At 37.5% G+C, this 16,388-nt stretch overlaps 1 protein-coding gene across 3 annotated transcripts in view; it reads left to right on the forward strand.

Annotated features, from left to right (window-relative positions):
* Positions 1 to 16,388, forward strand: part of SESTD1 (SEC14 and spectrin domain containing 1) — a 59,337-nt gene that overhangs the window by 38,572 nt on the left and 4,377 nt on the right. For all 3 annotated transcript variants that reach the window (XM_087708392.1, XM_087708406.1, XM_087708399.1), the window contains 9 exons: positions 1,447 to 1,544; positions 2,926 to 2,981; positions 4,051 to 4,262; positions 7,424 to 7,546; positions 9,484 to 9,678; positions 10,685 to 10,799; positions 11,935 to 12,094; positions 15,289 to 15,370; positions 15,552 to 15,674. In XM_087708392.1, coding sequence (XP_087564518.1) covers positions 1,447 to 1,544; positions 2,926 to 2,981; positions 4,051 to 4,262; positions 7,424 to 7,546; positions 9,484 to 9,678; positions 10,685 to 10,799; positions 11,935 to 12,094; positions 15,289 to 15,370; positions 15,552 to 15,674 — 1,164 coding nt within the window. The remainder of the gene's footprint in view (positions 1 to 1,446; positions 1,545 to 2,925; positions 2,982 to 4,050; positions 4,263 to 7,423; positions 7,547 to 9,483; positions 9,679 to 10,684; positions 10,800 to 11,934; positions 12,095 to 15,288; positions 15,371 to 15,551; positions 15,675 to 16,388) is intronic.

Genomic DNA, 16,388 nt, shown 5'->3' on the forward strand with positions numbered 1-16,388 from the left:
CGTGTTCCAAATCTAAATGTGAAACATAATAAGCAAAATTAAATAAAATACAGATAAGACAGGTGTATGAGAGCCAATTTGGTATAATAGTTAAGACGTCAGGCTAGAAATCAGTAGACTGTCAGTTCTAGTCCTGTCTTGGGCACAAAGCCAACTGGTTGACCTTGAGCTAGTTGCCGCTCTCTCAGTCCTAGGAAGGAGGCAATGGCAAACCATTTTTTGGGGGGAAACTTGCCAGAACAATTGCAGGGAATTGTCCAGCAATCTCCAAGAATTGGACATGATTGAACATGATTTTTTAAAAAAAAACATGTGCAGTTATTCAGTAATGGCAGTTGGCCAATGTGATTGTAATTCATGCTGAATTTCATGAAAATAAAGATTAAGATTCTTAAGTCAAATATTGATTGGCAATAGTGTAATATTAACATTATCCTTACTTGTTATTTAAATATTTTCTTAATTGGTTATTTCAACACACATAAAAATTCTCTGCTGAAAAATTCTTGATACTGCCATTATGACAAGTATGTTTTATTTTACATTCCATTCCATTGACATACATCAGTGCACACACATCCTTGATACTCATCATTACCCTTGAGAGTGAAAAAACAACAACATAATGATTAATGTTGAATGAAGTTTCTTAGAATGGCTTCTCAACAGCATTGCAGCAGCTATCAAAACATAATGATTAGTTTGCAACTTGGATTTTTAAAAGCTTGTGTCCAGCAACCAATTATAACCTAAAGTCCTGTTTAGCTTGATGATATCCTTAGTCTAGTTCTGCTTTAAATGGTTATGAGGACTGAGCATTTAACCAAAGCCCTGGGTGTTGTCAGGAAATTACAGAGGTAATCCTAAATTTGTGATCACAATGGGACATGGAATTTCAAGGACAATTGTATGTTCTTGTGGTTGTGAATCCAGGCACCACGTGACAGGAGTTGCTTTTACAACTTGTAAAGCAAGTCATCACAGTCATGAAGCTAATTATGTGGTCTTTAAGTGAATTTTTTTTGTTATTTTCTGCTGGAAAATAGCAAAAAAAATAATCTCACAAATTATGGTCACATGACTACAGGATGCGGCAACTTGTACATGTGAGCCAGTTACCAAGCACCTATAGTGTGATCACATGACCACAGGGAGAGAGGCAGGAGTTGTAATTTAGAGGAAGGGACATAAGTATATTTTTGAAGTCTTATATATCATAACTTCAAATGGTCATTAAGCCAACAGTCATTAAGTGAGGACTTTCTGAATCAGCGGATGTAACAATAACACATTTCTGTGATATGGCAGTTGCTATTAATGCAAAACGTAAAGACCAACCACCATCTTTAGATTTGTTCATAATGGAACGATAAAAAAAAACTATAGTGCAGTGCTCAGACATTTTAAAATTCAGTCTCTGAAATGCTAACTCACTATTTTATGTAGGCATTTGAGAAGTTTACAAAAGAGTCTACATCCTTACTTGATGAGCTTGCATTAATCAACAGTGGAAGTGATAAGGGAAACCAACAGGAGAAAGAGAGGTAATACTTTCCTTGCTGTTATTAATTGTTCCTTAGGTACTTACAGGAGAATCTTAATTATCAAAAGTGTGGTGTTTCTAAGCTATTGTTGTGGTCCTTCTTTTTGATTCTAGCTTGATCATAGAAATATTCTTGTAACTCTCTACACAGGTGAAACTCGAAAAATTAGAATATCGTGCAAAAGTTCATTTATTTCAGAAATGCAACTTAAAAGGTGAAACTAATATATGAGATAAGACTCATTACATGCAAAGCAAGATAGTTCCGTGATTTGTCATAATTGTAATGATTATGGGGTACAGCTCATGAAAACCCCAAATCCACCATCTCAGAAAATTAGAATATTGCATGCAATCAATAAAACAATGATTGTACATAAAACAAGACCTCTGAAAAATATAACCATGCATATGTACTCAGTACTTGGTTGGGGCCCCTTTTACAGCAATTATTGCCTCAATGCGGCGTGGCATGGAAGCTATCAGCCTGTGGCACTGCTGAGGTGTTATGGAAGACCAGGATGCTTCAATAGTGGCCTTCAGCTCTTCTGCATTGTTCGGTTTCATGTCTCTCATCTTTCTCTTGGCAATGCCCCATAGATTCTCTATGGGTTCAGATCAGACGAGTTTGCTGGCCAATCAAGCACAGTAATCCCACAGTCATTGAACCAGGTTTTGGTGCTTTTGGCAGTGTGGGCAGCTGGCAAATGAAGTCAGCATCCCCATAAATCTTGTAGGCGGAAGGAAGCATGAAGTGCTCCAAAATCTCCTGGTAGACGGCTGCATTGACCCTGGTCTTATTGGACAGTAGTCCAAAGTGCTGTTGCTCAGTGGTCCAAAGTCCTCTTTTCTGATGAGAGCATTGCCAATAGCACCAAAAAGTGGTTCAGTGACCATGGGATTACTGTGCTAGATTGGCTTCTCCATTCTTCCTCCATACTCTGGGTCCTTGGTTTCCAAATGAGATGCAAAAGTTGCTCTCATCAGAAAAGAGGACTTTGGACCACTGAGCAACAGGACTTTGGACCACTGTGCTTCATTAAGACCAGGGTCAAGGCAGCCGTCTACCAGGAGATTTTGGAGCACTTCATGCTTCCTTCTGCAGACAAGATTTATGGAGATGCTGACTTTATGTTCCAGCTGCCCACACTTCTTTCTAAGTTCTTAATGTCTGTTCACTTATTTCCTTTGAAAAATAACCAAAACAATTTAAAAAATGTTAAACATTCCTGAGATTTTGAAAATTTCCTTGTACATTGACAGGTGTAACATGACTTCAGTATTCACAATCGGGAAAAAAATAGAAATTTGCATAATTTTTATTGCTTTTAAGTCTTAAAACTTCTGTTTTCATTCACAATAAATTATTTTTCTCTTTCAAGGTCTTTAGATACTAATTTTCTACCATCTGTTGATCCTGAGACCGTTCTGCAGACAGGTATATCAGTCCAATATGGCACCATTTTTTAAAAGTAGCACGAACATAAACTGAAGCAGCCACTTAACTAAAGTCCATACAGTTAATCAGTTACAGTTAATTACTATAAAATAATGCATTTATGAAAGTTTTCCTTTTCTCTTTAAATACAGAATTTCTATATGCAACTATTCTGCTTCCTTCTAATTTCTGGGAAGAGCAGCAGTAGAGAAATAAAGTACTAGTCTCTCTTTCTGCTGAAATTGTTGAATTTATGTGTGTAAAACAGCAAGCAATTACAAATTGAAATTCCTTTAAAGATATGGTAGCCAAAAGCAGAAAATTCATGCCAGCCCAGCTATTGTATTTCCCCCCAAATTCTGTAAGTGGTTTAGTCGGCATTTCTCCATGCCTGGTTTTCTGAAAACAGTTCAGAAAGACAGTGGCACAACTTAGAGAGGGAGAGAGAAGCAATTTTACCTTATTGCATCACCATTTTAGTGTTTCCACAGTGTCAGCTAGTGATTAGTTTGCCCTAGGGAATTATTTGTATCCTAAAACTGTCGTTGGGGTATTTGTTCTCTGCCTTCTTGCTGTTGTACTCAGTTTGATTCTCCCATGTTCTTCAGTTTTGGGAGAGTTACTGAAAGTTGCAGATAAGTGACACCGATCATCATCATCAGTCCTTTACATCTATGTCAATTGAGACAGCTGATAGATTAGGTCTTGGACTAAGCAATGAATTAAAATAAGATGGGATTCAGTCTATTTCAGGTGGAGTAAGTGTTTGTATAGGTTTAGCCTGCCTAATTAAATGGTACTCTGTTTTGAATGTCATTTCAATTATACATTCCAGCATATTGCAAGAGGTGGGGGGAGAGAGATGCAGATGAAATGATATTGCTATCCTCACTCCACAATCTTATATCATGCTGTGGTTTTAACCTCAGAAAATTTGCATAAAAACTGAAATTAGAAGCCTTTATGTTTCTGGCAAAAAGTGTTTCCCATTAAAGTTTAGCTCAGTTTTTGCCTGAGACATTAGATCATTTGCATACTTAAAATATTTATATGTATATATTCTATTAAGGTCATGAGCTCTTATCGGAATTGCAGCAACACCGTTTTAATGGTTCAGATGGAGGAGTCTCCTGGTCTCCTATGGATGATGAACTGCTTGCTCAGCCCCAGGTTATGAAGTTATTGGATTCTCTCAGAGAACAGTATACACGGTATCAGGAAGTATGCAGGCAAAGGAGCAAACGAACTCAGTTGGAAGAAATTCAACAGAAAGTAATGCAGGTAAGTGGTATACTCACTTGCCTCTATTGCCCATATTAGTAAAATGATTAGATGGAGAGTTAACAAGTTTTTTAATACGCTGTGTCAGTTGGTGGGGGCACCTCAAAACTGCTACAATTTTTCTTGGATAAATGCAGCTTCCATTTGCAACGGACATATACCTACAAAAGGTATGCTTGATTTCAGGTATTCCTGACAAGTATCAGGTGCATACCCAAATCACATTTGCCTTTTAAATTTGAATCACGGTATTGCATTACCATAAAATTTGTATATCTAATGATTGGAATCCAAATTTGCCCTTTTAACGCAAGTCTGTTCCTCACCAGAGTAATAATAAGATAAACTTGAAAGAATTTGTGCATTGAAAGGTCATGAAAGATCAAGTGGTGCTCTGGAAATTGATATTATAGAGTCAGTTTGGTAGAGTGGCTAAGGTGCTGGGGTAGAAACTATCGTAGGAGACTTAAGAGAGTGGTTTGTGGAAAATAGGCAAATGTTATATGCATGTTCACTGCCTTGAGTTGACTAAAAAACTCAAAACAAAGGTGGGTTGATTGAGAACAATGCAGTCTAGTTAGTGAAGTTAGTTTATTTATTATGCATTTAAATAGATTTATTTACAGGAGCATCAATCTCATTTTTCATCATTCTAATTACAACGTCATTTCTTTGCTCTGTATTACTGAATTACATAGGAAATTAATTATACTTAGACTGATAGTAAAGTCTTGCATTCTCCTCTCTTTTTTAGTTACTAATTTAGAAATCATCTGCTAAAGATTTACACACACATACACACCTTAATAAAATAAATGACCAAGGGAATACATTTTCAAGCCTTCAGCCAATTTTATCACCTTATTTTAGTGATGAAAAAGGAAAAACCAGAAGACAGGGGAATGAAAGCTGGCAAATGCAGATTTATTGTAATATAAAATACAGGCAGTCCTCGGCTTACAACAGCAGTTTGAACCAGAATTGTCGTTGCTAAGTGATATGGTCGTAAAACAGCATGATGTGACCATGCCACTTCCCAGTTATTCTTTGCTTCTGGAAAGCTGGCAGGGAATATCAGAAATCAAGTGGCTGTGGGAATGCTGCAGTGACATCCCCATTCATAAGTCTCCCTTGTTCAGTAACTTTGTCCCAAAGGTGGTTTTTCAAGAGACAACTGGACTTTCTTGTTTTTCCTTGAAGATATTTTGCTTCTCATCCAAGAAGCTTCTTCAGCTCTTCTTGGATAAGGAACATAAGCATCCCCTCTACCTTCATCACTCTTACAGAGTGATTTTCGGCCTCGTAGAGCCTCCGGGCTTGAAGAAATCTGTGGGACTTCGCGGAGTTGCCGCTTGTCCGCACCACTTCCCCGCGAGGTCAGCTGCTTTCCCCCTGGCCTAATGTATTCTTGAATGTAACCTCATTATGATACAACTGTAAAAGCTACCATAGATGCTTTTCAAATAAAATGGCTACTGTTAGACAAAGCCTTTTTGGCTAACAGCCAAAAAGTATTTCTTTTTTTAAAGAAAAACCAGAAAGTCCAGTTGCCTCTTGAAAAGGCACCTTCAGGACAACCATGACCTGGATGGCTGAGAATCTCCATAAACACTTCATAACTTTGGTTAGAAATGGATGCCACCCAAGGGCTGTGTGTAGCGGGTGCTGTGATATATTCTTTCTTCTTGTATGAGTTAGCCATATTGAGAGATAGTACAAATAAGACTAAATATATACTATGGTATTTGTCTAGTTTTTTCCCCAGATACTTGTGACTGACAGTTATCTTCTATTTTTGATTTTAAAAAACTGGTATGCACTTGCAAGTGAATGGTGACTGCATTTGTCCCTCATTTAAAAACATAATTATCACATTCCAACCACTGTGTAGTAAATGGACTATAAAATGGTATTGACACATTTTTAGTGTCAATACCATTTTTAGTTACTTTCTATTATAACAAGAATTTGGTTAGCAGATTTAAATTGTCTGCAAAGTATGATTTCTGAAGCTGGCTTATTGAATAGTGATCCTCATATTCAGTTCCCAATATAAATAACTGACTAAAAGTTGCAAAAGCTTCCAAGACATTCATATGTTAATATGCACATGCCATTCATAAGTAATTTCTGTGCACCCAAATACAATTGAATGGACTGTCCTTCAAATGGATTCTGTGTGTTGACAGTATTATATGATAATACACATCCATATTGATTTTGATATAAGTAATGCAGAAATTGATGTTTTACAGGTTAGTATACATGGGATAATGGAATAATGCTTAACACTGTCAGATTCATATAACCACTGTGTATTATCTTGGACTATAAAACTCTTGGAAGTAATAAAAGGGCTAGGAAGGGAGATAAATAAGCATGGAAGTGGCCCGGAAGGAAGTGTCTGAAAGCTTTATTTTCCATTTGCTAGCCTTAAATAGTCATGACCTTCTTTGGCTACTACCACACAATAGATGATGTGGACTGGAAGGATCTCTATTATCCATGTACAGTTCATTTTGTACACTTTGAATTTTCAGTATTTCTGCATAAATATGACCTGAAATGTGATCATCTCTCCAAACATCCTAGAATTAGATAATAAAGAGAACCCAGTTAAACCAAGGAGTCAAAAATATTTAAGTACCACGGCAGTGTAAATATGTTCCTAGATTTCTACATAATTTTTGACAAATGCTGTTCTAATGCCACTTTGTTATAGTATATAAAGTAATCTATGCTAAGGTGTTTTTTAAAGGAAATTTATCTTGATAACATAATTCCACAAATTAGAACAATTTACCTAACAAAAAGGCATTGCATATTAGCTGTCAATATAAGTAAGTATAAGTTGAAAATGAGAAGTGTGCCTCCTTTCCTTTGTGCTGTTTCTGACATGAGACTGTGATGTTATTAAGGTTCACAAAGAAAGCATGCATTTAAAAAATGGGGTCAGGTTGTTTAGTCCCTTGATTTTGTACCAATCCTGACCTCTCTAGTCCTTATTTTCCTTCTGGAAATAAGGTTGGTATTTATGTATATGCTGTGCACTGTATTAGGAAAGGTTGCTTTAAATAATAGAAAGCCTTTAAAATCCACCTGCCCTGTATTGGTTTTAAATCATATGTGATGACGAACATGCTGCTTTTTGATTTAAATAGGTAGTGAACTGGCTTGAAGGGCCGGGTTCGGAACAGCTTAGAACCCAGTGGGGAATCGGTGATTCAATTAGGGCTTCACAAGCTTTGCAACAGAAACATGAAGAGATTGAAAGTCAACACAGCGTGAGTTTTCATTTTCCCAAGGAAGTTACCATGTAATGATTTTTTATATGTCATTTATTGTATGCAATATTTCGAGTGGCCTTCTTTTCTAGTGAATTTTAGACAGTGATTTATGTATTGGCAAACAGGGCACATTTTCTTCTAGAACAAGCTACTGATCATGTAAATGATTAGTTCTAGTGTCATAATAGTATGCTATAGTTGGAAAAAGGAATGACTGTGCCTCTGAGACTGAAAATAAATCATTGTCTACCAAGGACCCTCTAATCTCTTGGACCTCTAGGGGTGGGGGAAGTTTCATTTATTCCTGCTGGTTTTGGACAAAGAATAATTATTCCTCCCAGTGAATTATTTGTACTGGTTTCCCATTCTTTCCAGATGACTAGGGAACAGGAAGATTCCTTCCATTCAATACAATTGAGCTGCCTGCTTCATCTATTTGAATAGGAATGACAAGCCAATTCTGTTCACCTATTTGCCCTTTCCCCAATGGATAGCACATTCTATAATCAACGGGTAGCACATTCTATAATCAACCAGTGATCGTTGTGCTAAAATAACAGATTTATATAGCTTCAACAATTTTCTGGATGAACTTATAAGCCAGCAGTGAGGAAATGGTTCTCTCTGTCCATTCCTCTGTAGCAGGGGTGTCAAACTCACGTTGTCACAGTGGTGTCATGTGATATATTGGGATTTCCCCCCCCCCCTTCACTAAACCAGGCGTGAGCATGGCCAGTGCGTGACGAATCTGGCCTGGGGGCCGGCAGATCGGCAGCCCCACTCTATTGCATCTGTTTCTCTGCCTACCACCTTCTCTAGTCCACTCTGCCTCTGTCCCTATTTGTCAGTGCTTTTCTCCCACTCTTTGTTATATGTCCCAGTGTTTCTGTTTAGCCACTTGCCTTTCCTTGCCCCTCTGTCCCTGCACATTTGCATTTTTACTAGTATGTAGGTTCATGTCAAATATTGCAGGTGCTTTGCATTACTTTGGAGCGTCTCCTGTGCTTTTAAGAATGGAACACACTTCCTATGTAACTAGAGCAGTGATGGCTAACCTTTTCTGGACCGAGTGCCCAGAGCTCAAGCATACATGTGCATGCGTGCACAAATGCCCAAAATGCAATGCACGTGCAGTCTCGTACATGTGCCCCAGTCCCCGTGCATGCCATAGGTTTGCCATCATGAAACTAGAGGATGGGGGGGGGGGGAGAGTAAAGAAAGCCTAGGAAATTATTTAATAAATCTAGGATAATTAAAAGGAGAGGTATAGAAAGGGAAGAACGGTATGATCAAGGGAACAAATAGATGAACAGTCAAATGCATTTTGTGGAGTATTAAATAAATGCATATATACCCCTGGTATGCCCCAATTATGGGAGGAAGCTAACTGCTTCCATTCTCTGTCAATTGGCTCGTCACAAGAGTCCATCATGACAGAAACCCAATATTTTTACTGTTGCCTTTGTTAATACACAAATAAAACACACACACACACACACACACACACACACACACACATGATTTATCAATGTTGTTATTTAAAAAAAACAAATTTGGGCAAATTGAAGTATAGGATATTACAGTTGGGGAAAATGAAAGAGTTTTTTATATGTATAAGATAAAGAACGATTTGAAAAAAACCCATTGAGAAAAAATGTTCTTGAAAATTGCTTCCAGCTTCTGAAATTGACTAAATAATAGAATCATTTTATTATGCTGAAAAGAAAATGAAAGGTGGACATAATGTTGAGTTTCAGCAGATTTGCATACCATTAGTTTTTTTAACATAACATTATTAAATAGAGATATGCATAATCTTGCTCAATATTTCAGTAAGCTGAGGTTTGCTGAATAGCAGTTGTACCTGTGCTTTTAAAAACAATATGGCAAAATGATCAGTAATGGTGATAATACCTTGATGGTTGATTTTGCAGGAGTGGTTTGCGGTGTACGTGGAACTGAATCAACAGATTGCATCTTTACTGAATGCTGGGGATGAAGAAGATCTTGTAGAACTAAAAGCGTTGCAACAGCAGTTGAGCGATGTTTGTTATCGGCAGGCCAGCCAGTTGGAGTTTAGGCAGAATCTGCTCCAAGCAGCCCTTGAATTTCATGGTGTTGCTCAAGATGTAAGTAAAATATGCATTTTGTACGTTTTGCTTCATGAAAATGCCATTTGCAGAAGGTCAGTAGATAAGCCGGTTATATTTAGGAATAATTTTGCTCAAGTAGTTCCAATGAGCATGGAAAAAGTCTTAAAATAAATGAGAACAAGGAAGTATCAGAGCTCATTTGGAAGTCTGCTGTTAATTAATGGAGGCAGTTAAAAAAAAAGAGTGTCCATTTCTCTATATTATGCACACATTGACTAGACAGGAATTCCCTTTCCATGTTTGTTATAATTCTTTCACCAAGAAACTAGACAAGCAAATCTGGAGCAGATGAACAAATTACATAAATCTCTGCTATAATAATATCAGTTGGATTTTTCTAGACATGAGCTCCGAGCCCAGCCAATGACATAAACTCAGTTATTATTTGCCCTTTCGTTTGGATTCTTTTTGGCATATGGTTCTTGAGAAAATTGCAGAGAATGTGAAGAAATTAAGAGTTACCACCTGCTTTTAGAAAATTGATTTGGAGGGGCCCTGATCCTCCTTGGCAGGCAGTGTTTCAGAGGCCATTCTGGGGGGGTGAATTTTGACAATTTAGTTACTGGTGTATGGTGACTCACAATCCTACTCCATATGCAAATGAAATCAGTGAGGAAAAAAAAACCCATAAGGGGCATTGAAATGCCATCAGTGTGGACTTTGTTGTTTAAACCTAAGTGAAATATTTAACCTTTCTGAACGTTATTTAGATTCTTCCTGGGCACTTTGGGTTGGATGAAGTGGCAGCAGCTGAAAGGGATGGAAACCAGAGCTTTCCTTTGCAGCTGCTTGCACAGACACCGTTGTTAAGCTCTATTGTTCAGACCATCTTCTTTGACCAGCCCGGTGTCCTCCTAGCTCTGTCTCTTTCGTAATTGAGCTAGCCACAGTTCTGTCTGACATTCACGCAGCAAATCTCTTTAAGGAGGAAGACTTAAAATCATACAAATAACTTGCTGACTTTGGCGTTGGATCTTTTCAGTTGTCTCAGCAACTAGATGGATTACTCGGGATGCTGTGTGTTGATGTAGCCCCAGCAGATGGAGCGTCAATTCAGCAAACTTTAAAGCTACTTGAAGAGAAATTAAAAAGTGTTGGTAAGGAAAAACAAGATTAAATGGCCAACTGTGCTACTGTGAATGTCTTTAATTTGCAGAATAAGTTTTGGATTAAATTGCCTACTTTCTCCTATAAGTCTAACAACCACATTGAATGGAAAACTGGAACAGGCTGTGGGTACAGATTCTCTTGGCTGGCTCATAAAGGGAGCTTTAAAAATACCTCACTGTGGAGTGATATTCAGTAATATGCATTGACCGTCATATTCATGTTTTGTGAATAGAGTTCAATAGGAACTAGAAATCTGTGCCTTCCAGCTCCTATGGAAATCCATACATGCAGCCTTCCAAAACCTATGCATGGCTGACAAGGGCAAGGCCACTTCATTAGCCTAATTTAATCCCTAGTTTAATTGCTGGATCATCTGTTACAGAACTAACAGATCATGATGGCGTATAACTCACAGAGTCATAAGGAATAGATTTGAGCTACTGATCTCCCAACAGCAGTAGTCTCCAAATGAACCTCTTAACTATGTATTTAAAAGAGTTTAATTTTAAGCCACATCTGTTGTTTTAATAATTGTTACTGAAAGGGTGTTGGGTAGAATAAACAACAAACCGATTAAGGGCAAACAGAATAAATGGGAAGACAATCTCTCATTTAACATAAATATGTGGGGAGGGACCATAATAAAGACAAAATTGCATTAAGGTGAATCAGGACATTGGCCATTTGTGCCCACCAATTCTTTCTCTGGCTGGTAGTATCTCTCCTAGATCTTGGGCAGCAATCTCAACCTCGCTGTTTCTTTTTATTTGATTGTACCAAAAATTGAATCTGGATTTTCAGCGGGAGCAGTGCCTCACTTACAGTAAACGCTATCAAGCCTGACATAAATCAATTTGTGTTCTAAAAAAACACCTGTATGTGTCTACTGCTGAAGAATTAACCACTCTTCTTAGCAGTTGATACATAGTTAACTGTCAACCCTTAAAGGATGTGTTTACAGAATGTACCTTTTAGAATTCAGTCGGTTAAGTGGGAAAGTGACAGTAAGACAGCAGCATCTAACTTGCACGTGGACAGAAACAGAATTGGGTACTCATGATTTAAGAGAACAGTTCATCTTGCATTGTATACGAAATAAAATTTTGTCCATTGTCCCTATAGACCTGGGCCTCCAAGGATTGCGTGAAAAAGGTCAAGGTCTTCTTGATCAGATGTCTAACCAAGCTTCGTGGGCTTATGGAAAAGATGTAACAGGGGAAAACAAAGAGAATGTTGATCACATCCAGGGAGTAATGGAAGACATGCAGCTCAGGAAGCAAAGGTATTCTTGGTGATGTTGGACTCCTAACAATTTCTCTTTCCTAATGACTTCACTTTAAAACCACTGTTAACTTCTTTTTAAATGGCACCTTATTTTTCAAACAAATGAAAATATGCCAAAATGCCAATTACCTCCACTAGACCGATTAGATCCTACAGATTAGGCCTCCTCCGAATTCCATCCGCCGGCCAGTGTCGACTGGCGACTACCCGGAGGAGAGCCTTCTCTGTGACTGCTCCGACCCTCTGGAACGAACTCCCCGTGGAGATTCGAACCCTCACCACCCTCCAGGCCTTCCGCAAAGCCCTTAAAACCTGGCTGTTCCGACAGGCCTGGGGCTAAAGAGCTGTTGCCCCCGTCTCGAATGGTATGACTGTTGTGTGTTTTAAATTATGCATTGTTATGTGTCATTTTTTAATTTTTTGTCTGTATCCCCCTTCCCTGGTTTGAGTTGTGAGCCGCCCTGAGTCCCCTTCGGGGGAAAAGGGCGGCATATAAATATAATAAACAACAACAACAAACAAAATATGAAAAATAATCAAAATGCAAACCTAAGTGTGCATAGCAGAGGTGGTATTCAGGTTCTGACCCGTTCTGGAGAACCGGTAGCGGAAATTTTGAGTAGTTCAAAAAATTAGTAAATACCACCTCTGACTGGCCCCACCTCCATCTATTCTCTACCTCTCGAGTCCCATCTGATTGGGAGGAAATGGGGATTTTGGAGTGGGGAGGGAATGGAGATTTTACAGTATCCTTCCCCTACTAGAACCAGTAGTAAAAAAAAATTGAATGCCACGACTGGTGTATAGCTTTGTACCCTGTGTATTTTTTCTTCTGCACTGTATGAATCCCAAAATTTATCAGTAAGATTTTTGTTTAAACTTGACATTCAACAAAATCAGTTAATTATAAAAACTGGTTCTATAATTAGCTTGCTTCCAATGTTTTCCTATACAGTTTCATAAATTCAGATATGTTTGTTATTTCAGTATTGTGCAGCACTTACTTTTACTTCTCTTAATAATGTTAATGCAAGTTATAATTCAGTAGTTTCTTTAAATATTGCGGAAAAACTGCTTTTAAGATTAATTGGTAACTAATGGCTTTGGTATCATTTGGAAATGTTTAATGTTCCATTACATATTGTTCCATTTTCTAAATTTTGATGAGGAATTATGTATGAGTTTACATTTGCTACAGAAATTATTTTAATTTTCCTGATAATTTAGCAGCTGCTGCAATGTGTATTTAAAGAAAATACAAAATCCTCCTGATATACAACATTTTAAAGGAAAGTTAGCAAAGTTTATTGAATAAGGCGTCACACTTAAAAATAAAAACACAGTTTTGAACTCAGGTACAGCTTTAAAAACTACAACCATGATAACAACAAACAAGAACACAGACCATAGAATAATAGTGTTGGAAGAGACCTCAGAGAACTTCTAGTCCCAACCCTCTGCTTGAGCAGGAGAGCCTATACCATTTCAGATAAACTGTTGTCCATTTTCTTTGAAAGGCTGGTGATGAAGTAGTGACAACTTCTGAAGGCAAGCTATTCCATTGGTTGATTGCTCTCACCATTAGGAAATTTCTCCTTAGTTGGGTTTGATGTTAGGTTAACATTTTTGTATTATTATTTTTTTAAATCTCCCATTGTACTTGCTTGGCAATGAAGACATAATTTGCTGCTATCCATTGGGAGTCAGCTGCTTTTAGCTATTCTTTAAGAAAGGCCTGTATAAGTGGCTTTTCCATGCCTTCTTTTCTGCTCAAGGTTTGGAATATACTTGCTTTGAAAGAACGTCGTCCCTTCATAGGACACTCCTTTTCCTAAGGCACTGGGCTCATCTTCCAGTAGACTACAATCCCCAAAGGTTTTCATCCCAGTTCTTACCTGTCCTAGACTGTGCTTGGATATGGCACGAGGTACCAAGTTTGAGAAAACTGCTTGGAGGTAAAACAAGCAAGCAGAAGAGGTCATGAGCAACCATTAGGTAAGATGAGAGACAGACAGACAGACAGACATGAAGCAGCACATATGTAGTTGGCCATGAGCAGCTAGTTAAACAACGGTGCTATAAATCAGTGTTTCTCAACCTTGGCAACTTGAAGATGTCTGGACTTCAACTCCCAGAATTCCCCAGCCAGCGAATGCTGGCTGGGGAATTCTGGGAGTTGAAGTCCGGACATCTTCAAGTTGCCAAGGTTGAGAAACACTGCTATAAATGACTGCTTTCATTATTCATAGGGAAGTGCTTGTTATGCATTTGGGTAGAATACCCCTTTCAGAGGATATGCACAGTTGTACCTTTTTTCTTATTACTTTTCTAATTTATCTTGATGAAATGGTTTATTAACATCTGAACTTAGTTTACTGTGCTGCTATAATATGATTCTGTCTTTTTTTTTTTTAACTAACTTAGTTTTGAGAAAATTTGGTTGAGAGCCGGGAACAAAATATTCCAATCCCACTGTTATTTTCTAAGGAAGGAAAGTATGGTCCCAAACTTGTTCACATAATGTTAAGGCATAATTTAGCACTGTATGTAATTGTAGCAATAATGTAGCATTGTACAGCCATAAGAGCCAAGGTGGCGCAGTGGTTAAATGCAGTGGTTAAATGCAGCACTGCAAGCTACTGCTAGATCAGCAGTTCAGCGGTTCAAATCCCACCGGCTCAGGGTTGACTCAGCCTTCCATCCTTCCGAGGTGGGTAAAATGAGGACCCAGATTGTTGGGGGCAATATGCTGACTCTCTGTAAACCGCTTAGAGAGGGCTGAAAGCCCTATGAAGCGGTATATAAGTCTATTGCTATTGCTATAAGCCATAATGCTGTTCAATAAAGCCACTGGTATAAAATTTAAGAATAGAACTTCCATGGTATATTTATATCATAAGCAGCTTCAAAGGTGTATATGGTTGCTGAACTTTCCTCTGGGCCTATCAATGTGGGTAAATTAAAGTTAATTAAATTAAATAATTAAATTAAATTAATTAAATTAATTAAATTTGTAAGATTTATCAGATTTTGGGTATTCTTAAAGTGTTATTCTTACTCTTGTAAAATGTCATGTTTAGACATTTCCCCAAATTCCATTGCTACATTTAAAAATAAGAATTGCTCATGTATAATTTTTTTTATAATCCGAGTTGACCTTTCTGATACAGTTTTATGTTCTGCCTTTCACAGATGTGAGGACATGGTAGATGTGAGACGATTAAAGATGCTTCAGATGGTTCAGCTATTTAAGTGTGAAGAGGATGCTGCTCAGGTGAGACTGATGGTGTAGGCAGCTGTTGCCTAAAAGAAAGCTGTCAGACAGATTAAGTGAACTTTGGGAACTGATAAAACGTTTCGGTAGTTTTGGGTAGCTGTATTTTTTATACAAATTTGACAAATGTATTCTATGTCTCCCCTTTTATTTTACAATCTCAATCTGCTCATTTCTGTAGGCAATAGAATGGTTAAATGAATTATTAGATGCGCTGCTGAAGACTCATACCCGTTTGGGAGATGATGCCCAAGAAACCAAAATTTTGTTGGAAAAACATAGGAAATTTGTTGATGTAGCTCAGGTATGTATGCATTTTTTGTTGCAAGTTAGTTTGCTATTAAGGTTTTCTATCTGTATTTAAAATGGTTGTTTTGGTTATTTGCTGAGTAGTATACTAATTAATATTATTGCTGTCAATCATAGTTAGATGTGATAAGAGTATTGGCCAATTGAAATCTTATTTAAGGTTAATTTATTATTTATTTTATTTATTAAATTCATTACCTCCTCTCCCATCTTACCACAGGGGAACTAGAGTGCTTATAATGTTAAAAAGGATAAAACTATACAAAACCCAAATATAATGCAAATAAAATACAATTACTATAAAAATACAATTCTCAACCCTAACTAAAAGATGTGGAGGGAGGGAGTAAGATGAGTGCGTGTGTGGGGGTGTCTGTTATCAATCTACCAACCATTTATTAATTTGTACATGTCAAAATGCTCTTCGGCTATTATGAAATGCTTGAATTCATTCATCCATTCATCTTCCATGAATATGAAATGGATACAAACTCTACTTGGGGCCACAGTTTTATTTCTCAAGTCATTTCTCTTAACTAGTTAGCAAGGATTTAACATTTTTAGTATTTAGATTAATAGGCAAGCATCATTTGGTAGGGATTACTAGGCATTAGAAAGAAGAAATGTTAATGGTGTGGTAATGAGGCTTGATGTTCAGGTGAAATGTGGATGGCATGGCAGATGTGTAGAGGATGATTCAATAACATAC

The sequence above is a fragment of the Thamnophis sirtalis genome, unplaced genomic scaffold (genome assembly GCF_051295495.1).
Source record: "Thamnophis sirtalis isolate CommonGarterSnake01/CBP01778 unplaced genomic scaffold, rThaSir2_p1.2 scaffold_1, whole genome shotgun sequence".
Lineage (NCBI taxonomy): Eukaryota > Metazoa > Chordata > Lepidosauria > Squamata > Natricidae > Thamnophis > Thamnophis sirtalis.